This window comes from Cervus elaphus, chromosome 1, assembly GCF_910594005.1.
Source record: "Cervus elaphus chromosome 1, mCerEla1.1, whole genome shotgun sequence".
Classification (NCBI taxonomy): Eukaryota; Metazoa; Chordata; class Mammalia; order Artiodactyla; family Cervidae; genus Cervus; species Cervus elaphus.
The window spans coordinates 96680324-96704387 of record NC_057815.1 but is presented as its reverse complement, the minus strand read 5'-3'; the positions used below and the strand labels follow the sequence as shown (position 1 = coordinate 96704387).

Below are 24064 nucleotides of genomic sequence, written 5' to 3'. Positions count from 1 at the left end.
TTTTCCCAGGGCTTGATGTTTTATTGTGTTTTAAAATTTAATTTTTGTCTCATATCTGTTCTTGCTCTTTCACAAAAATGTCTCAAAAAGCTCTCAGAAAATCCTCTTTAAAAACCACATTTGCCTTACCACCACAGCTCTGTCCTAGGAACTTTTTTGCAACAAAGGAATTAGATCCATGATTTCGTCTCTCCTTTTGCCTCTGATCTCACACTCCACCAAAAGGCATCACACTTTTTTTAGTGCAGTAAATCTAGTGGTCACCCATTTGTTCAATGCATGGAGATGGCGTCACCCTAAAATTTAAGTAATTTATTTAACTCCTCCAAACTCTAGCTTCTCATCTGTAAAGAGGGAGATAATAGCACATAATTGTCAGAGGATTGTTAAGACGATCATCAGATGACATCTATACCAAGAGGAGTACAGTTTCCAGGGCATTTCTGGTGTCCCTTAAGGTTAAATATTACTCTTTTCTTATTCTCAAAAATTGGTATAGCAAGTTTCACAAATATACTGGTGTTCAAACAGTCCATTAGCTTTCCCTCACATGTGACTACTCCATTGCAACTCAGCAGAGATATTTACTAATTGTAGACAATGGACTTGGAAAAATGTGTCATGTCAGGGTGGGTGAAAGCACATGTATAACACACTAGCTGTCTCTTCTCCTGACAGACTGAGGGGGCTCAATTTTCTAGCTCAATTTGCTGCTGTGGATGATGACACTTTCATTAACTGACATCTTTTAGTGACCACATTAGGAAGCTCTCTTTTTCCCAAAGCAAACTGTAATGGACATAGTAGCATATTGAGAAGCAAATCTGTGAGAGGCTGAATAATGTCTCCAAATAAATGAGTCCCTAATATCTTGGACCTTTATATGGCTACTGTTATGGACTGAATCATGTCCGTCCTCCCCAAATTTAACATAGTGCAGATATAGCCCTTAATGTGACTGTTTCGGAGACAGGGATGAGAAAGAGGTAATGAAATTATATAAGGTCATAACAATTGGGCCTTAATCCAATAGAACTTCTGCCTTATAAGTAGAGAGAAAAGTATCAGAGCTCTCTTTCTCTACCATGTGAGGGCACAGTGAAAAATTGGCATCTGCAAGCCACGAAGATTCCTCACCAGGAACTGAGCTGTCCAGCACTTTGATCTTGCAATTTCCAGCCTCCAGTAATGTAAGAAAAGTAGCGTCTGTTAAGTCACCCAGTCTGTGGCATGCAGTTATGGAAGTCCAAGCTGACTAATACAGTTATCTTCTGTGACAAACAATTTGCAGTTGTCATTAAGTTGACAGTATTGACATGGGAAATTAACCTAGATTATTCAGTGGGTCCTAAATGCAATAGCCAGTGTTCTTAAAAGAGACAAGGCAGGAGAAATGGCAGATTAAGGAATTCCACAGAAACACCAAAAAAGCAAGCAGAAATTTTCGGAATCAAATTTTTGTCATAACTCTGAAAAATGTTCAAAGGTTTATAGCAATTAACAAACACTAAATCATAAAAATCATGACTTAATCATGGACTTTCAGTCACTTCAGTCGCTCAGTCGTATCTAACTCTTTGCGACCCCAAGGACTGCAGCACGCCAGGCTTCCCTGTCCATCACCAACTCCCAGAGCTTGCTCAAACTCATGTCCGTCTAGTCGGTGATGCCATCCAAGCATCCCATCTTCTGTCGTCCCCTTCTCCTCCCACCTTCACTCTTCCCCAGCATCAGGGTCTTTTCCAGTGAGTCAGTTCTTCACATCTGGGGGCCAAAGTAATGGAGTTTCAGCTTCAACATCAGTTCTTCCAATGAACATTCAGGACTGATTTCCTTTAGGATGCATTAGTTGGATCTCCTTGCAGTCCAAGGGACTCTCAAGAGTCTTCTCCAACATCACAGCTCAAAAGCATCAATTCTTTGGTGCTCAGCTTTCTTTTTTTTTTTTTTTTTTGGTGCTCAGCTTTCTTTATGGTCCAACTCTCACATCCATACATGACCACTGGAAAAAGCCATAGCTTTGACTAGATGGACCTTTGTCAGCAAAGTAATGTCTCTGCTTTTTAATATGCTGTCTAGGTTGGTCATAGCTTTTCTTCCAGGAAGCAAGCATCTTTTAATTTCATGACTGCAGTCACCATCTGCAGTGATTTTGGAGCCCCAAAAAATAAAATTTGTATATGTCAAATCCGTAAGTGACCTCAAGCCAAAGCAACAGAGACTTCTGAAACCTCACATAACAAAGGATACACTCTTAAAAAATAGTGTAGAAAACTCTCCGTGAAAGGATTACAACCCACAGCAAGCAACAACAACAACAACAGAACAACCCTGGGAGGAAAAAGATTCTGATCTCTAGAGTTACCACACTATAATATTCTAAAAGTCCAGTTTTCAACCAAAAAATAAGAGACATTTAAAAAACATGAAAGTATGTTTCATTCACATAGAAACAGAAATTAACAGAAGCACAGACATTGGACTTACTGGTGAAAGATTTTAAATCAATTGTTTTAAATATCCTTAAATAATTTAATTAAATATAGAATAAAGGTTTAAAGGAATATTGAGAATGCTTTTTCAACAAATAGAGAATATCAACAAGACAGTATAAATGGAACCAATAGATTTGGAGTCTAAAAGTATAATAAATGACAATTAAACATAGTCCTACAATAAATGTAGGACATGGATGTGTTAGTAATCTTGACTGCTATAATCATTTCACTATATATAAATCTTTGTGTTTTATACCTTACATTTATATAATTTTTATTTTTAAATTAAATTAAAAATAAGTACAAAGATCAAACTTTTTAGATGCCAAAGAAAGTATCTAGTTCAGATACTTAAACTGCTATAAGAAAATACCATAGATTATACAATAAACATTTATCTCTTGCACTTGAAAAAGCTGAGAAGTCCAAGGTCGAGTAGCTGGTCAATTTATATCTGATAAGAGCATCCTTTCAGTCTTGCAGATGGCCAACTTCTTGCTATATCCTCACATGGTGAAGAGAGACAGCTCTTAATGTCTCTTCCTTTCTTTTTAAGGGCATGTAGTCCCCACCTTATTATCTCCCCACCTTCATGATCAAATCTAACTCTAGATGCCTCTCAATGCTGCATCTCCAGATGTCATGGCACTGCGTATTAGGACTTCAACATAGGAACTGGGAGGAAGAGACAAAAACAATTCAATCTGTTGCAGAGGGGAACATAACAGAGTAATAATAATTGTCCTAAATCAGTTTTCTTATTTTAAAAAAATTGAAGTGATTATTCAGTGGCCTGATAGCTTTAAAAAAAATAGGACAAAATAAATTTCAGGCTAGATTTCCATAGCCAGATAAACTATTTGAATGTGATGGCAAAATCAAACATTATCAGAGATACAAAAATCAAAAGTTAGTATACTATCCACAGGTGCAGAAGTTCAGGGAAAGTGCTTCCGCAGGAGGTAAGAGATTAATTCATCAGACTGCAGAAATTGGAAGAGGAGTAGAGCATAATTTGTTCTTTCTTTTTCTTCCTTCTTATCTGCAGCAAAGGTGTCTTTTGATCTTCAATCCCGCTTTAATTATGTAGAAAAAGTAATGGTAGGAACTGCTCATCAAAGGAGAGACCACTAATCCTAGGATAAATATTAGGTTAGATTTTCCATAAGCAGACCCAGAGTCAAGGATTTTATTTCATTTCATTTCCCTCGTTTCCAGTGGTTAAGACTCTGCACTTTCACTGCCAAGGTCCCGGGTTCAATAACTGGTTGGGGAACTAAGATCGTGCAAGCTGAGTGATGTGGCTAAAAAAAGGAGAGGGGGATTTCATTCCAAATAGTTGTATGTTAGAGGTAACAGAAGAAAGCACTGATTGAGCAGCAAGCAAGTGAATCAGGAACAGAAGCTTGGCCAATACAGGCGACATGAGTGAGCGTGCTGCCCAGGTGGACGACTAGGCCTCAGTTACCCCAGGGCTCACTTGAAGACCGCATAGACGTGCCTCAGAGCTTTACTACCTGAAAGATGAAGAATCTGAGGGATTTATCACTCTGCCTCTATCTGCCAACTACTGATGGCTGCCACCAGAGAAATTATATGGTTCGTACATAGACTGAACATATTCTAGCAGCAAAAATAAGCCCTCATTGTAAGAGCTGGTACTCTACACAGACAAAATGATTGCCATGGGTTTGTAGATAGGGTACCACTAGCCTATACACGAGGGTAGTTCAAGATCAAAAGAAGCCCATCTTCCTAAAGAGCTAAACCAAAATTTTAAATTATCAGGATAAAAGTTGATTTAATTCCCATCTTTCTTATTCCTGTGCCATATCTGTGTGTTCAGTGCAAACCCATAAAAGAAATAAAGACATTGTCAGTCTGCTAACACTTGCAGTAGCCTAATCTTTGGCTAGAATATTTAAAAGATGGAAAGGTGAAAAAGGAAAATGTTTTGTCCATAAAAACAAAACAAAATTTTAATAGAGACGCTGATGCTGGGAAAGATTGAAGACAGGAGGAGAAGGGGATGACAGAGGATGAGATGGTTGGATGGCATCACCGACTCAACGGACATGAGTTTGAGCAAGCTCCAGGAGTCGGTGATGGACAGGGAAGCCTGGTGTGCTACAGTCCATGGGGTCACAAACAGCTGGACACGACTGAGTGACTGAACTGAACTGATAGTTCAAGTCTCAACAGTCACAATAAATTAAATGGATTAAATCTGCTGTTCATGTACATAAATTACATCTTAATAAAATATGGGGGGGGGTGACATGAGTTGCTGAAAAATGCATCCATGTGCTCCTCAACAAACCAAGCTATGTCCCTGTAGGCAGTTGAATTGTTTCTTCCCCAGATACGTGAGGAAAGAAAAGTTAATTGCCCTCATAGGACACCTGCTCCTCCAAAAGCAATGTACCTTTATAACTTTCTCCTGGTTCCCATTTATTAGTCTCTAAATCTTATGATGACACCACATGGCATTATTATCTTTTTTAATGGCATTAGTTTTTAAAGGCTAGACTCCAAGCAGAAGCATTTGTTCACCATTTATTCAGGTGAATGCTAATACATTTTAGTCAACACATTGGCCTTTCCTTAAGCTATTTATAGAGAGTCTTTAAAGACAGCAGGGGAAATGCCCTATGGTAAAAACTTGTATTCATTCTTGTTGAAAGGAAGAGGTCTAAGGTCTTTTATAGACCAACTTTCATTTGCTCTTTACAGGCAAAATACTGCAAAGTATGTGGGAGTGACAATTTTATTATTTCTTTTTTAAATGTCATAAATAAAAAGGCTGAACTTGGCAGAAGGTAAAGAACTCTTCCAAATACTCAGAAAAACCCAGTAGATGTGAGACTTGAATTCAAGCTTCCTAGCTCCATATAATTATCTTTTCTTCATTTCTTTATGATTCAGGGACATTGGAACTTTGAAGCAGATCGTGAGAGACAAAATCTCCAAATAATTTTGAGGATGATTTCTGACTTCAGATTCATATTTCAAGATTGACTTTTCCTTTTCTCAAAGAACACGGTAAGCTCCTATATTCAATATTCATTTTTAGTGAAAAATGCAATTCATGCAGAAGCAGTCACATATTTTATGAGTTTCTGAGCTCATATCTGGCTCTTTGCATACTTTTCTGAAATCATCATATGGATCTAGTATTTAAATGTAAAAATATTTCACTCAGGAGGTAGTACAGTAATATTTAGGATATGTCAAGCTGCTTTCCTTCAGAGACTGAGCAAAAACCTAGATTAAATGATGCTCTGATTCATAAACGCATGTTGTCATAAATGCATGGTCATAAACACATGGTCATAAATGCATGTTGTTTTTATATGCCATGCTCTCCTCCAGGGGATCTTAGGAGCTTATGTGTATATGGATATGAATATGTATGCACAAACTCTCCTTCTCCTGTCTAATCGCCTATCTCTCTATCCATCCATCCATCCATTCATCACCCAGTCATCCATCCATCCTCTGTATTTCTATCTATCTGCCTGCCCACTTGTCTGTCTTGTCTGATTTCTGTCTAGCTGAGAGATAAACTAGCACATAAGCATTATGTCAGAGCTGTCACTAATCCCCATAAATGTGATTTGGGAATGGATTCATTCTACATATATGACTTTGGACAAGTTAATACTTCTTTTTGCATTTCTGTTGATTAATAGACACAATTAGGAATTTGGCCACATGATCTATGAAGACACCTCAGATTCAATAATCTCTAATTCTATAGATAATTTATCTATTATATGCTTTTTTCATTCCCATTGTAGCAGTCTAAATAATGGCTTCCAAATATGTCCACATTCTAATACTAGAATGTGTGTTTATGTTCTCTAATGTGGTGACAAGTATTGTGTGCATGTAACTAAATTAAGAATTTTAAGAAGCCATTATTTTACTGGATTGTCCATTTGGGCCCAATAGGAATTTACCTGTCGTCATAAAATATAGCAAATGCTAAATAAGAAATTATAGCTTATACTACGATTTGAGTGATGTGTTTATATACAAATACAATCAATTCAGACACATGAAGGAATGTGTGGAAGGGCCAGGTAGAAAATGGTAACAAGTAGTAGTTACCAGAAAATGAATGCCCTCTCAAAGACTTAATGTACAAACTAATTGACTTAAAACATTTGTCTTGCTCTTGAACAATCTGCAGGGTTAAAGTCAATGCCACAGACATGAATTTTCAACCCTCAGTATCTGCAGTCCAGCTAAAAGTTGACAGTAATGACTCTAAGAATGAGTCTGAGATAGTCATTCAACACAAGCTAAAATGCGTATCAAACTAAAAAAAAGTACTTAAACAAAACAAGTCTTGCAGATCCCTGGCTTCTTGCATAGAGTAGTTGACAAAGCCAATAACATAAGACAGGAAGACAGAGTGGGAAACACTGAAAAAAAGAAAGAAAGAAAGAAAGAAAGAAAGGTCCAAGTGGACATAGTGTGTGAAAAAAGTAGAAATCACAAAATAAAACTACAATACTTAAAAACCCATCCACGCCTCAAAGCCCTGCATGTTGTCACCAGCCTTTTCTAAATCAATAGGCTCCATCATTCTATCTTAATTATCAGATTATAGAGAGCACTCATCAGGATGGCACTGAGCCCCCACATTGTCTGAACTGCTTGTCATGATTATTTTATTTAACGCTCACAGGAGTTCTGAAGTAGGTTCCAATATCACCTCATCTTATTGCTAGATAAAAGGAGCTGCAGGAAACTCAGTTTAGGACGATGTCTCCCAGGTCATCAACGGCAGGGTTTATAGGGAGTGCATGCGCCTGTCTCCTCGGAACTCAGTATCTCACCCCAATTCCATCCCTTCCCTTCAGACCTGATTGGCTGGTTGTATTTGTCTCTAATGCTGCATGCATCTCACTGCATCTATACACATATCTGTGACTTACTCTGCTGTGTCATCCCAAGCATAAAGCTTGGTGGAATGGATACCATAATCAAATGAGAATTGAATGAAATTAAAACCAATTCAAATTCGTTAATGTTCTTTACTTTGGAAACCATTCTGATGACTCTAAAGCATTGCTCTCTTCATAGCCATGTAAACTTGAATAAATTACTCAACCTTTCTGTTGCCATGTTACTAATATATAAATAGTCATAACAACTATCAATTTAATAAGAATAATGAGAGTATTAAAAAATACACGTGAGCACTATAAAAGCATACGCTCTTGGGCTGCTAATCCACTTCAGTCGTGTCCGACTTTTCGCGACCCCGTGGACTGTAGCCTGCTAGGCTCCCCGTCCATGGAATTCTCCAGGCGAGAATACTGGACTGGGTTGCCATGCTCTTCTCCAGGGGATCTTCTGCCCCCAGAGATCCAAGTGGCATCTCTTACCTCTTCTGCATTGGCAAGCAGGTTCTTTACCACTAGCTCCACCTCTTGGAAGACTCAAAAATCTGATTTAGAGATCAATGCACTCCAGGCATATGCCCTTCCAAGCTCATCATCCCTTCCTGTAACTCAGATTTTTCATATAGGAAATTTACATGTTGGAAAGGTGTCCATGAAGAATCTTCTCTGTGAATTCTATTATAATAATATAAAGGTTGTGCGTTTCAATTTCTGTGCAGCTCTTCTTTCTGCATCACTCTCTCCCTTATTTTCATTACGAGAGCATCTTGTGATTCTTAAATCCATGAAGAATAGCACAGAGGTAACCGATTTCATCCTGCTCGGACTCACAGATGACCCACAGCTGCAGGTTCCTCTCTTTGTAATCTTCACCTTCATTTACCTCCTCACTCTGATTGGGAACCTGGGGATGACCACGTTGATCCTGCTGGACTCTCGTCTCCACACGCCTATGTACTTTTTCCTCTGTAACCTGTCTCTGGTGGACTTTTGTTACTCCTCCACCATCACTCCAAAGGTGATGGCTGGGCTCCTGAAAGCAGACAAAGTCATCTCCTACCATGCATGTGCGGCTCAGATGTTCTTTTTCATAGTCTTTGCCACTGCGGAAAGTTATCTGTTGGCCTCAATGGCTTATGACCGATACGCAGCAGTGTGCAAGCCCCTGCATTACACCACCTCCATGACCACAAACAGGTGTGCTTGTCTTGTCGTAGGCTCTTATGCATGTGGTGTTCTGAATGCTTCTGTCAACACTGGAGACACGTTCAGTCTCTCTTTCTGTGGGTCCAATGTGATCCATCACTTTTTCTGTGATGTTCCAGCAGTCATGACCCTCTCTTGCTCTGAGAAACGCATCAGTGAAATGATTCTTGTTCTTGTCTCAAGCTTCAATGTCTTGCTTGCACTTTCTGTAATCTTGATTTCCTACCTGTTCATATGTATGACAGTTTTGAGGGTGCACTCACAAGAGGGGTACCAGAAGGCTTTGTCTACCTGCGCTTCTCACCTCACTACTGTTTCCATATTTTATGGGACCGTCATCTTCATGTACGTACAGCCCAGCTCCAGCCACTCCATGGACACAGACAAAATCACATCTGTGTTCTATACGATGCTCATCCCCATGCTGAACCCGGTGGTCTATAGCCTACGGAACAGAGAAGTCAAGAGTGCATTCAACAAAGCTGCTGAGAAGGTAAAAGTTTCTCTAGATTTTCTCTTGCTATAGAATCCACAAAAGCTATTTTACCCCTTTTGAATCTGCCCCATGCAATGACTCAAATGATAATGGCCATGGGGAGGGAGGTGGGAGGGGGATTCAGGACGGGAAACACATGTAAACCCATGGCTGATTCATGTCAATGTATGGCAAAAACCACTACAATATTGTAAAGTAATTAGCCCCCAATTAAAATAAATTAATTAATTTAAAAAAATTTTTTTAAATGATAGTGGCCATCTGGGACAGAAGGATACAGATTTTGTCTCATATTTTTTCTCTCTTTAGTTGAGGAATAGTCCCAACCATTTAAAATGCAGGCAAAATATAATAATGGTTTTTAATGAAATATGTGTTTTTGTTGGCACATTTTATCTAGAGCTAAATAATTATAGTAGTTTAATAAACCAATGCTTCAGTCATTAATGAGTGATTTGGAAAGAGAAAGCATATTCATGTGAAATTTACCAAAGGTAAATAGCCCTATTAGAATAAAAGGATGTATATGATTCACTCATTTTTACCTTAATCTTATGAGCACTAACTCTTCACATTTTGTTTTTAAAATTTCACTGAAAATAATAACAATGCTACCCATTTTTTTGGCAATAAATGTTTTTAAATTGTTGATGCCACTCCAACATTTATATTCTACTCAGCTATCTCATGTCCTACCAATATTCAATTCATTCACTCTACTTCATTTACACTGACTTCTACCAAATCTGGACCACTCCAAACTCGCCCTTGTCTCAGCTTCTTTGCACTAATGTTTCCACTGCATGGAATATTCTTCCACTCACTTCAAATTCCTAGTTAAATTTTACCCACTTGGGAGATTATAGAGGCTTGCCATGAGCTACTTTATGAAATAGTCACTTCCCTCCCATGGAGTTTTTTTTTCTAAGCCTGCTCTCTCATCTCCATAGTCATTATCAACATGCAGCTCTTATATTTATTTTCTCACCTGTTCATATCTTTTTCTCAACTTGAATGGAAAAGCTCTTTGAGCAGTAGCTTAACCTGGTTATTGCACTGGAAATAAAGCTTTGAAACTTGATTTTTAAATTATTTTACTGAGCATTATGACAACTCCAGAAATTCCAAATTACATAAAAAAAGAAAGCTGCAAAAACTTTAAGGGGAGAATCCACCAATATCCAGTTGACAATGATCCCAATTTCTTGCACGTGCTAACATCTAATAATCCCTATTCTTTTGAAATTCTTCAAACTGCTTGCTCACTTGCAGCCAACCAATGGCTGACAAATGTACCTGAAGACCTCTCCCACTTCTAAAAAACCGTATCTTAATAAACCACTTGTAAATCATACACTGACTCAGTATTTATTCATTTTACTCCACAAGTTGTATGGCACGGCCAAAAAACCCCATGGATTTATTTCTGACAGCTCTGGAGGCCAAATGTCAAGGGTCGGTTTCATTGGGGTGAAATTATGGTATGTCTGCAGAGGTTCCCGGAGAAGGCAATGCCAACCCACTCCAGTACCCTTGCCTGGAGAATCCCATGGGCGGAGGAGCCTGGTGGGCTACAGTCCATGGGGTTGCGAAGAGTCAGACACGACTGAGCAACTTCACTTTCACTTTTCACTTTCATGCAGTGGAGAAGGAAATGGCAGCCCACCCCAGTGTTCTTGCCTGAAGAATCCCAAGAACGGGGGGAGCCTGGTGGGCTGCCATCTCTGGGGTCGCACAGGGTCGGACACGACTGAAGCGACTTAGCAGCAGAAGCAGCATCTTTACATACTTCCAGCCCAGCTCCAGTCATTCCATCGACGCAGACAAAACGGCGTCCACGTTCTGTACGATGTCATCCCCATGCTGACTCCCGTGGTCTGCAGCCTAAGAAACAAAGAAGTCAAGAGCGCTCCTAAGAAAGCTGTTGAGAAGGCAAAATTGTCTCTAGGTTTCACCTCTTAAAGGTGTAGAATCGCCAGTAACCTACATAATTTCTGTCAGATCATCTCCATGCATTAAATCATATTTTACTGCTCACACTGCATGAAAATTACGGAGATAATACCTTTCTTCTCAAAACCTGTCACTGAGAAAAAAGAAAATAATGTGTCCAGATAAATAATATCTGAATGAGGATGGCGAAAGGAGACCTTGAGGTTTTTTAGATCTTGTTTGTCATAAATTTTATTAATTATCCTTGATTTATTCATATGGTCATATTTTCTCTACCATATTCTATGCAAGTGTATTTATAAGAGAGGGATCAAACTCATCAAAAGAAGCACATGAAAGGATCTTGTGTATGCACATACACACAGGTGTGAGAAATTTGTTAAAGGAGTCAAATGGACCATAGCTAGTTTTTAGTTAAAAATAACTAATTATGCTATCAGAATATAAATTTAGCGTTTTTCACTTCTCTAGCTTAAAAGGCTAGTGGAATTCTAAAATGAAGAAAAACATGATATAGATTTTTTTTAAATAAAGATATACATTTTGGCTCTTTTTTGTTGTCTCATGTTTTTTCTTAACTGAAGTAGAGTTGATTGACAATATTAATCATATTGCCTTCAGGTGTATGGCACTGTGATTAGCATTTTTTCAGAGCTATGCTAGCACAGCGTCATAAAGGAGTTCATATTTCTGCCTTCAGTAAGTCATTTGGTAGGAAAAGTATGGTCACATTATAATTTTCAAAGGCGAGAAAACCAGAGAGCACACACTAAATATAGCTTTATACTGAAGTCTCTGATATAACCCATTTTATTTCAGCCTTCCCTCTTATTTGTCTGACCAACTCTTTTTCATGTATTTGTTCAACTCTAGTATCAGGTAGAGCTATTCCAGGATTGTCAGCTGGTACCCAATTCAGTCTTGTCATAGAGTTCCTTTTACTTTTAGACTATGGGTTTGACAATTTCCAGTCAATACATTTTTTCGACATTAGCTGAATCTTTGTTTCCCCTCCCCTTTCAGGGACTTAGATTCTTTTTGTAATAGTCTTCATTCTATCCTGGGGTTTTCCAACCTCCAAATTGATTCCATTTGTTTGTTTGTAACGTTAACAGGTCACTCTTCATGACAAGCAGTTCTATGGGCCTTGATGAATGCATACATTCATGTATCTGCCACCTCGAAAACATACAGAATAATTTCATCACTCAAAAATTCCCGTAGTGTCCCTTTTATAGACAATAGCTCCCTGTTCCCCTAGCCCCTGATTACCACTGAATTATTTTCCATCTCTACAGTTTTGCCTTTTTCAAAATGTCATACAAATAGAATCTAATAATGTGAAGTGTTTTGGTCTCTTTTTCTTATCAAAAGTGAAAGTGAAAGTTGCTCAGTTGTGTCCAACTCTTTGTGACCCCATGGACTATACAGTCCACGGAATTCTCCAGGCCAGAATACTGGAGTGGGTAGCCTTTCCCTTCTTCAGGGGGTCTTCCCAACCCAGGGATTGAACCCAGGTCTCCCACATTGCAGGCAGATTCTTTACCAGCTTAGCCACAAAGAAAAACACTTTAAAATCATCTATGTTTTGTAGAAATCAATAGCTCACCTCTTTTTTTATTACTGGATAGTATTCCAGTTATATCTATAAATACCACAGTTTGTTTAGCTATTCACCTTTAGGGGTATATCTGTTTGCTTCTAGTTTGGGTGAATCTCAGTAAAGCTGCAATAAACACTGACAAACAGGATTTTGTGAAACATAAGTTTTCAGTTCACTATGGTAAATACTTAAAGAGTGCAAGCACTGGATCATACGGTAAATCCATACATAATGTTATAAGAAATTGCCAAACTGTCCTGAAAAGTGATTGTACCTTTTTGCATTACCATAGCAAATCAATGAGTGAGGTTCAAATCTTTACTAGTATTTAACACTATCAGGATTTTTTGCCATTTTAACAAATTCAGAGTAGTATATCTTTGTGGTTTCAATATTTATTTTCTAAATGAAAAATTCTATTGAGCACAATTATGTGTACTTCTCATCTGTATATATTCTCTTGTAAAGGTTCAGATCCTTCATGCATTTTTAATTGAGTTTTTTTTTATTTTGCCTTTAAAGGACACTCTATATATTCTATAAAACAAATCCTTTATACAGTGACATCAACAAGGTAAGAGAGTATATTTATCCTCCCAAGTGAAACAACAGTTACATAGATAACTGCAGACAGAAATAGCTCTGGGAGGGCTCAGGAGTCCAATTAAGAATCTGCAGTAACACAGTGAAGGATAAAAAGTGGAGAATAAGTACAGAGAAAAGGTCACCGGGGGAGACTGGCAGAGACGAGGCGTCTGGCTGGGAACAGAGGGGAGTGTTGATGTCAGGGTCAGCCACAGGCTGAGTGCCCCTGGCTGCGGTGCCCACCTCGAGGACCCCACGCAACCCCTGCCACTCCCCACAGCTTTTGCGATGGGGGGCCCCCGTGAACCCCAGTGTTCATTAATGTAGATTCCACAGAGGACTCCTGCCACTTACGCCACTGAGGTAACCAGCAGCTGCAGACTCTGGAGAGGGAGACACTGAGCCCACCCCCGGACGCCTGCCCCAGGGGAAGAGCCAGGCTGGACTTCTCTGAGCCCTGGGCTCACGCCCGCCTCCAACCCTCCACTTGCCGTGGACCTTGGAGCCAACCCTTCTTGGACCACTGGTTCTGGGGCAATTCTCCCTGTGTCTGCACTCAAGATTCGGGCTCCATGGCTGTCTGCACACACCACACTTCAGTCGCCAGGACCCCTGGCAGTGAAGGCTAGCCCGCACCCGGGACGGCAGGATGTGAGCTCCGCACCCCAGACCCCAAGTACCCAGCCACTCGGGGAGCGCCCACAGCAAAAGCGCTCAGAACCGCCATTGCACCGGGAACGTCCCCACTCATACAGAGCTCTGGACACAGCCCTGAACGAGCGGACCTCAAGTGTTCTCAGGCAGAGAAACCAATGGTAACTCTGAGAGGTGATGAATATGCTAATTATCTTATTATGGCAATAATTTCACAATTTTACCCCTATATAAACATTACATAGTACACCTAAAATAGACTGAATTTTTATCATTCATCCTCAATAAAGCTGGAAAAATGTAAATAATCATTTATATGTAAATTGAAAATATTATATGCAAAGAAATGTGATTTGCAAATATTTTCTCCCAGCCTATGCTTTCTTTTCTAGAACAAAAATTCTAATATTGATAAGTAAAATTTGTCACTTTGCTCTTTCAGAGACCATCCTTTAGACGGTAAAGAATCCGCCTGCCACGAGGGAGACTTGGGTTCAATCCCTTGGCCGGGAAGATCCCCTGGAGGAAGCCATGGCAACCCCCTCCAGTATGCTGGCCTGGAGAAACCCCATGGACAGCGGAGCCTGGGGTCCGTGGGGTCGCAGAGAGTCGGACACGGCTGAGCGGCTAAGCGCACAGCACAGCTCTGACAAATTCAACGCCACCCTCGAAAATTCCCCGTCTTCTTCTGTATTTCTTGTGAAAGTTTTATAATTTTATGTTCCACATTTAAGTGGTATCCATCTTGAATTAATTATTGTTTTAGATATCAGGTACACTTTGAAGTTCATTCGTTTTTGTATATAGACATCAACTGTTGCTGCACTATTTGTTAAAAAGAATATCACTTTTCCGTTTAACTGCTATGGCAAAGACTAGTTTGCTATGTTGTATGTTTCTATTGACGAAATCTCTATTCTGTTCAAATGATTTATGTGTCTGTTGTTTCACCAAAATACACTTTCTTGATTAATGTAACTTTCGAGTAAGTCGTGAAATCAGTTAAGGAGCATATTTCAACTTTATTCTTCTTTTTAAGAATTACTTTAAGTATTCTAGTAGCTCTACCTCTTCATATGAATCTTTCAGCTTGAATGTTTCCAAAATTCTTGCTTGAATTTTTCTTGAGATCAGATTGAATCTGTAGATAAATATGAAGAGGCTGATATATTAAAGTCTTCCAATCCATGAAAAATATATCTATATGTATATACACACATACTTGTCTTCTTACTATACATCTATAATATTTCTTATCAGATACATGATTTGCAAATATATTCTCCCATCCTTGGGTTACATACTCACTTTAGTGATGGTATAATTTGAAATACAAATGTTTTTACTGTCGATACAGTCCGATTTACTTTTTCTTTTATTACTTAAGTTTCTGCTGTTTTATGTAACAACCAACTGCCAAACTCAAGGCCACTGTATCAGTTATCTAGGGCTGCCATACCAAGTACCACGAACTCGATAGTTTACAACAACAGAAATTTCTTCTATCACACAGGTCTGCATGTCTGAAATTAAGATGTCAGCAAGACTACATTCTTTCTGAAACCTGTAGGGAAATTTGTCCTTGTTATCCTTAGTCTGTAGTGGTTTTATGGCAAACTGTGGAGCTCCTTGGCTTGAAGTTGCCTAACTACAAGCCTGAGCTTGGGCACTGACGGAGGGGGGCAGTGGCCACGCCAGAGCAGCTCCAGGGTGTGAGGCGCGGGCACTGGTGCCCTAGACATGGGGCACAGCCACAGAGCTAGTGTCTGCAGAAAGACCGGGCAGCGAGCAAACGCTGCTCTGGGGCCCAGTGCGTGGCATTCCTTCTGCAGCGTTGGCCCCAGTGTCCTGGGTGTGGGCACTTATGGAGTGGCTGTATGATTGCGATAGATATAAAATAAGTGGAGAGAAATTAAAGACGTAAATAAGTAGAAAGGCATCTGATGTTCATGGGAAGGAAAACAATATTATTAAGATGTTAATACTACCCAAAGTGATCTCAGTTCAGTTCAGTTCAGCCACTCAGTCATGTCTGACTATTTGTGACCCCATGGACTGCAGCACACCAGGCCTCCCTGTCCATCACCAACTCTTACAGCCTGCTCAAACTCAAGTCCATCAAGTCAGTAATACCATTCAAACATCTCATCCTCTGTTGTTCCCTTCTCCTCTTGCTAGCATCTTTCCCAGTATCAGGGTCTTTTCCAATCAGTCAACTCTTCACATCAGGTGGCCAAAATATTGGAGTTTCAGCTTCAGCATCAGTCCTTCCCATGAATATTTGGGACTGATTTCCTTTAGGATGGATTGGTTAGATCTCCTTGCAGTCCAGGGACTCTCAAGAGTCTTCTCCAACACCACATTTCAAAAGCATTAATTCTTTAGCACTCAGCTTTCTTTATGGTCCAGCTCTCATATCCATACAAGACTATTGGAAAAGCCATAGCTTTGACTAGAGGGACCTTTATTGGCAAAGTAATGTCTCTGCTTTTTCATATGCTGTCTAGGTTGGTCATAGCTTTTCCTCCAAGGAGCAAGTGTCTTTTAATTTCATGGCTGCAGTCACCATCAGCAGTGGTCTTGGAACCCAAGAAAATAAAGTCTGTCACTGTTTCCGTTGTTTCCCTATCTATTTGCCAAGAAGTGATGGGACTGAATGCCATGATCTTTGTTTTCTGAATGCTGAGCTTTAAGCCAACTGTTTCACTCTCCTCTTTCACTTTCATCAAGAGGCTCTTTAGCTCCTCTTTGCTTTCTACCATAACAGCGGTGTCATCTGCATATCTGAGCTTATTGATATTTCTTTCAGCAGTCTTGATTCCAGTTTGTGCTTCATCCAGTCCAGCATTTCACATGACGTACTCTGCATGTAAGTTACACAAGCAGGGTGACAATATACAGCCTTGTATTCCTTTCCCAGTTTGGAACTAGTCCGTTGTTCCGTGTCTGGTTTTCACTGTTGCTTCTTGACCTGCATACAGATTTCTCAGGAGGCAGGTAAGGTGGTCTGGTATTCCCATCTCTTGAAGAATTTTCCATAGTTTGTTGTGATCCACACACTCAAAGGCTTTGGCGTAGTCAACAAAACAAACGCAGATGTTTTTGTGGCACTCTCTCGCTTTTTCAATGATCCACTGGATGTTGGCAATTTGATCTCTGGTTCCTCTGCCTTTTCTAAATCCATCTTGAACATCTGGAAGTTCTCAGTTTACATACAGTTGAAGACTTCTTGGAGAATTTTGAGCATTACTTTGCTAGCGTGTGAGATGAGTGCAGTTGTGCTATAGTTTAAACATTTTTGGCATTGCTTTTCTTTGGGATTGGAATGAAAACACCTTTCCAGTCCTGTGGCCACTGCTGAGTTTTCCAAATTTTCTGGCATTTTCACAGTGCAGCACTTTAACAGTATCATCTTTTAGGACATGAAATAGCTCAACTGGAATTCTATCACCTCCACTAACTTTGTTTGAGATGACCAGTATAATTTCTTTCAAAATCCCAGCAGCTCTTTTTTTTTTTTGGCAAAAACTGAAATCCCAATCTAAAATTCATATGGAATTGCAAAAAAAAAAATCCAGAAATATCAAAGCAATATTTGTGGAAGAATAGCTCTAATACCTTGCTGGTGGGAATGAAAAATGATGTAGCTGCTGTTGAAAACCATTTGGTGGTTTTCAGAAAGTCAAACACAGAGTTACCATATAACCCAGCAATTTCACTTCTGAATATATACCCAAGAGAACTGAAGATGTATTGTTCAGCAAAAATTTGTAAATGAATATTCATAGAAATATTATTAACAATGGCCCAAAAGTTAAAAGACCCCAAATATTCATCAGATGATGAACTCACTGTGATATATCTATACAATGGAATATTATTCAGCCATAAAATGAAATGAAGATTTAAAAATATTGCCACATGGAAGATCTTCAAAAGTATTATGTTAAGTGAAAGAAAATGACATAAAATGACAAAAATTATATGTGCCCACTTAAATAAAATATCTAGACTAGGAATACAAAGAAAAACAAAGTTTTGATTACTCAGTGACAGGGGATTTAGGAATAGGAAGAGTGGGACTTACCAACATATATGGGGTTTATTTTTGTGGCAATAGAAATATTCAGGAATAAGATTCTTGTGATGATTACATAACATTGTAAATACAAAAAAATCATACACTTTAAAATGGTGAATTCTATGCTATCCATATGAGAGTGAAAAATGCAAGTTTAAAACTCAACATTCAAAAACTAATGTCATGGCATCCAGTCTCATCATTTAATGGCAAATAGATGGGGTAAAAATGGAAACAGTGATAGATCTCACTTTCTTGGACTCCAAAATCACTGCAGATGGTGACTGCAGCCATGAAATTTAAAAATGCTTGCTTCTAGGAAGAAAAGCTATGACAAACCAAGATAGCATCTTAAAAAGCAGCGACATCACTTTGCTGACAAAGATTCGTATAATCAAAACTATGGTTTCTCCAGTAGTCAGGTACAGAAGTGAAACTTGGACCGTAAAGAAGGCTGAGTGCCGAAGAATTGATATTTTTGAATTGTGATGCTAGAGAAGACTCCTGAGAGTCCCTTGGACAGCAAGGAGATCAAACCAGTTGATCCTAAAGGAAATGAGTCCTGAATATTCACTGGAAGGACTGATGCTGAAGCTGAAACTCCAATACTTTGGCCACCTGATGCAAAGAACGCACTAACTGGAAAAGACCCTGATGTAGGAAAAGACTGACGGCAGGAGGAGAAGGGGACGACAGAGGATGAGCTGGCTGGATGGCATCACCGACTCGATGGACAAGATTTTGAGCAAAGTCCGGGAGATAGTAAAGGACAGGGAAGCCTGGTGTGCTGCAGTTCATGGGGTCGCAAAGAGTCGGGCATGACCTAGCTACTGAACACCAACATCTAATGTAATCTTTAGCACTCTCATATGCGTATGTGCTAAATCACTTCAGTTGTGTCCAAGTCTTTGTGACCATATGGACTGTATCCCACCAGGCTCCTCTGTCCATGAGATTCTCCAGGCAGGAATACTAGAGTGGGTTGCCATGCCCTCCTCTGGGGATCTTCCCAACCCAGGGATCGAACCTGCATCTCTTATATATCCTGCATTGGTAGATGGGTTCTTTATCACTAGGGCCACCTGGGAAGCCCCTACTCTCATATGAGGGATATTCAATATTATTGCTCCTCTTTTTATAGGTGATATACTGATTTTTGGAGAGATTGAATAACTTGACCAAGGTCACCCTGCAACAGATGATAGAACTAGGATTGGAAGGGAGACCATGTTACTGCTGAGCCCAAACTGATAAAAAAAACTGTGCTTGACAGTACTGATAAAACAGAGGTAATCCTGCCTGGGCGTTTAGGGACAGAGAGGACTATGCAGAGGAGAGAATGAACCCATCTTCTTAGTTCTAAAAAATAAGAATAGAGGTTTCCCAAAATCTGCCCAGCCCAGCTCTGTAGTGGTAAAACAAATGGGTGTTTTGTTTAAAAGAATTGAGAAAAAGACTGATTTCCAGGTTTTTATGAAAGAGATAGAGAAAGCTTGCAGAAGGTTCTGACACCACATAGGCCAGAGATTTTAAGGAAGTTTTCATCTGCATTGCCTAACTTGTCTGTGAGGCTTCCCTGATGGTAAAGAATCTGCCTGCCGTGCAGGGGCCACAGGAGATGCTGGTTCGATTCCCGGGTGGAGAAGATCCCCTGGAGGAGGCACGGCCAACGCACTCCAGTCTTCTTATCTGGAGCATCCCAAGGACAGAGGAGCCTGGTGGACTACAGTCCACGCGGTCACAAAGAGTCAGATACGACTGAAGTGATTCAGCATGCACACACACAACTTGGCTGGGGCGCTGCTGACTTGCTGGCCAGCTGCTCCTCCTAAATTTCCATCCTCCCTTGCCTTCATAAACACGCTCAGCTAAAGTGCATACAAACATTATCCTCCGGCATCTCCTGGTCAGGTTCAGGCTAGGAGGACTAGTCTGGGACCTGGAGCCTCATGAGATTTCCACTCACTTGCTACTAAATGTTTCCCCTGAGATTGGTTGTGTGACAAGGTCATTTTCTCTGCCTTGATATTTGCAAGAGCACAGCCCAAGTTGCCTTCCACCATATAGAGCTCCGAGGGTGGGGAAGGAGCTTCTCCAGCATGAAGCCTTTCTGGATGGGGACTTCTAGTCAGTAGCTTGAACAAGCAGGCTGTCCTTACTGTCTGCCTTGTACCTTCATCTGTCGCGCCTAGGACAAAAGTAAGTATCAAGAAATCACACCATCACAGCCGGTTAGAACGGGAAGGACCTCTAGAAGTTCCAGCTGTTTTAATTCTTGCAAATGAGGATGAGGAAGGCCCAGAGAGTTTAGAGTTAGACCTGCGAGCTAGGCATCGTCTCACCCCCAGTTCAGCACCCTTTCCACTCTGCTGAGCCACCCTCCAGCACCCGTACTTCCCTGCTCATCATAATCAGGTGTCTCACATAGACGGTGGAGTGACGGTTAGACCCACAAAGGGAGGCTGCGTCCCCTAATTTATTTTGTTGGTTTGTTTAGAATGTACTACAGGACTAGGTAGAAACATCATAGCTCCCTTTCTGAATTTCAGGGCTTATAGGAAACTTTCAACATCTGTTTGTGATTTCAAATATAAAGCCATTTTCCTTAGAAACATCAAAGTTTGGACATTCAATATTATTGACTGAATATCCTGCAGTAACCAAGAAAACGTGTGATAGACTACAGAAAGCAATTTGTCTCAAACTGTCTGATTTTAAAATGTTAGTACCTTTATGGTTTCTAAAGAATTTTTATATCTATTGTCACATCAGAGCAGGATAGCAGCTTACAAGAGAGATAAAGAATGTTTTTCATCTTGTGAAATAAGAAGATCTGGCCAGTGGCAGGCCTACACCCAGCTGGTTATTGATAGAACTAGGATTAGAATCGGTCTCATGTTTGTGGTACAATCCTATCCACACTCCCATACCTCTGAATTTCTGGATCAAATGGAGATATTTTGTTCGTCTGTATCTGTAAGTAGTATTAATAATGTATTTAGTCAATACAAATGTATTTGGCTATTCTTATCACATTAGTGGAATACAAAAATTAACTTTTTTTTTCAAAAATAGATTTAATCAGATTTACATGTTTATGCATTTGGGGCAAATCTGGCAACTCTAGCAAGCACAGACATAAGAACTGATGAATAAGCCTCAGGAGAAAGTGATTCATGGTGAGTAGCGTATTCTGGCATACTCTGGTTACTTTACTGATCATTTCACACACTTTTATTGTATCACTTATCACGTTGGGGAGGTAATTTGTGGATCTGGTTGTCTCTACCTCCTTTAACCGTCAGGAGTCGTGTTCTTCGTTTTGTAACGCTAGCTCCTGGTACAGAGCTGGTCTATGTGCAAAGCCAGCCAGGAAGAGAAGGGGCAGAGAGAACCAACGCCGAACACAGTCCGTGTACTGGTGCGGGGTCAGCAGGGCTCCGTGTGTCCTTTAGCCTCAGCTTTTCACATCGGTGAGGTAAATACTGTGGGTATTACATGAGCTGGGTATTTCACAATCAGACTGAGATTCACAGAGTGTAAGTAAATTTCCCATAGCCACATCCTATCTAAGCTACTAATTGCTGGCACTTATTGGAAAAAGTAAATATTTTTCAAAGTTGTGGTTTTACTTGCTTTTTTATTGAAATACAGTTGATTTTCAGTGTTGCATTAGTTTAAGGTGTACAGCAAAGTGATTCTGTGTTTCATATATATATATATACATATATATATACACACATGTGTATATTCTTTTCCAGATTCTTTTACATTATAGGTTATTATAAGATACTGGATATATTTCCCTGTGCTATACAGTAGGTCCTTTCTCTTTATCTATTTTATATATAGAAGTATGTGTCTGTTAATCCCAAGCTCTTATCACCCCTATCCCTTTTGGCAACCGTAAGTTCATCTTCTATGTCTGTGAGTCTGTTCCTGCTTTGTAAACAAGTTCATTTATGCCATTTTTTTTAGATTCCACATATAAGTGATATCATATCATATTTATCTTTCTCTGTCTGACTTACTTCACTTAGTAATGATAATCTCTAATCCCACCCATGTTGCTGCAAATGGTATTATTTCATTCTTATTTATGGTTGAGAAATACTCTATTGTATATATGTACTACATTCTCTTTAATCATTGATCAGTCCATGGACATTTTGGGCTATTTTAAGCAGTGCTGCTGTGAACACTGAGGTGCATGTATCCTTTCAAATTAGTGGATTGTCTTCCTTTGGCTATATACCCAGGAGTGGGATTGCTGGATCATATGGTAACTCTACTTTTAGTTTTTTAAGGAACCTCCATAGTGTCCCATCAACTTACAGCCCCATCAACGATGAAGGAGGGATTCCTGGGAAAAGTATATTCTTGTTATATTTGATCTAAATAGTCACTTTAGACTCTTCTAAATAGTTGTATTATATCTATAATCTGATACATTTTTTTCTCTTTTAGGTTTCAATCCTAGTTTCATGTCTACCAATTACTTTTGTACATGACTCTGAATTGAGATTTGATATAGTAATACTTATATACTTATAATTGTCTGTTTATACAATAGTGTTTGCCAGTTCATCCCTTTATCCATGATGTTTCTTTTGCCTGATATAGTAATAGTAGTAGCAGTAATAGTAATAGTGACATCTTAAACTTTTCGAGTACTTGCTATGCAATTAGCATTGTTTTAAATGTTCTACATGATCTAAGTTATCCTATCATCTACCTTAAAAGTTGAAAACTGAATTTCCCACTTGGAAGGTGAAGAAACTGAAATATAGGAAGATTAATGAACTTGACCTACTGTTTTGAGAAGGATGCTTAATATTGCAGATTTTAGATCATGCTGCCTGGATTCCAATCCCAGTTCTACCATCAAATATGCTACTTGAGCAAGTAATTTACCTCTTTAAATTATGGTTCCATCTGAAGCAAAATGGAGGTAATAATAGTACCTGCCTAACAGAATTGCTAACTGAACTAAATGAGTTAATATATGTGACCAACTTAGAACAGTTTCCTGACCCAAAGTAAATGTTATGTGTTTGCTGTTATAATAATTAATATATTGTTATTATTATTTCTTTAGTTTCCAAGCCACAACTGAGGGGTTCTGATCTCCAGAAATCCTTCCTGAGTTTTGTATTGGGCAAACCAAACATCCTTTCTCATTTCAAAGGCCATGGGTGTACCTCCACTTCAGAAATTCATTATGACTAATGTATCTTTCAGATGTAGGTCTCTCCCACTAAGCAATCCTTAAAGACAAGAGCTGTATCACATCCTCCCTTGAATATTTAATAATAGTTAATCCAGGAGGAATGAATGGGACTTAACATCCCAGAGTTAGAAGTGTCTCTCGAGTCAAGCAGTCTCTCAAGCAGCTACAATAAGCTATCCGCTGAGTTACCACTGGAGGTGAGAACAACCTACGTGATACGGCAGGAGGTCTGTGGTCTGGTTGATGGTTCAGAGTCTCTAGGTGAGGACAAAACTGATTCTTCCATCTCCCCTATTCTCTTTACCCACAAATAAGGCAAAGGTGTAGATGACAGTGGAAGACAGAAAACTGAGGGCCACTCAACTGAGGGCCCCATGAATTAGAAGGAAAAAAAAGGTTGGGTGTCCCTAAAGCAGGGCTTTGAATCACTGTATATCTCCAGTGAAGTGAATGAGGGTCCCTCAGAGATGGAGGAGGCAACTGAGGAGGGCTTGTCAGCGTTATACACCAATGACTGATAAAACGTTTCCTATCTTACTTTCTGTTGATTTAAGCCTTCTGTATATACCTTAGACAAGTGTGCTTTGTAAGAGATGGAAATAGTGAAAAAGAGTCCTACGTGGTTTAATATAAGAGGATATAACACACAGCAAGCAAGCAAGCTGAAATGGGACCCAGAGTCATAATACGGTCTGCTCATGGCAGCCACAATCAGTAAGGGCATTCTAGCGTTTTCCACACCACTTCTAGATGAACAACCTCACGCAACCCACAGTCTGGTTCAGCTTCTCACCCATGAGCTCCTTCCCGCCACAAGAAGCTGCCACATGAACTAGAGACCC

General features: G+C 39.6%; 1 protein-coding gene across 1 annotated transcript; it reads left to right on the top strand.

The window, feature by feature from the left end:
* The first annotated feature begins 975 nt into the window (after positions 1-975).
* On the top strand, positions 976-24053 carry LOC122703343 (olfactory receptor 5B2-like). The gene is made up of 7 exons (XM_043917570.1): positions 976-986; positions 3427-3460; positions 8205-9113; positions 13819-14072; positions 20185-20191; positions 21327-21470; positions 23973-24053. The coding sequence occupies exons 1-7, from the start codon at positions 976-978 to the stop codon at positions 24051-24053; spliced, it is 1440 nt and encodes a 479-aa protein (XP_043773505.1).
* Positions 24054-24064: the final 11 nt, after the last annotated feature.

Bases quoted from the DNA above. Each gene is read 5' to 3' on its own strand.
- LOC122703343 (XM_043917570.1), top strand. The intron at 3,461-8,204 runs GTAAGAGATTAA...AAATCCATGAAG, and splicing joins GGAAAGTGCTTCCGCAGGAG to AATAGCACAGAGGTAACCGA. The intron at 21,471-23,972 runs GTAAATACTGTG...CACCACTTCTAG, and splicing joins CAGCTTTTCACATCGGTGAG to ATGAACAACCTCACGCAACC.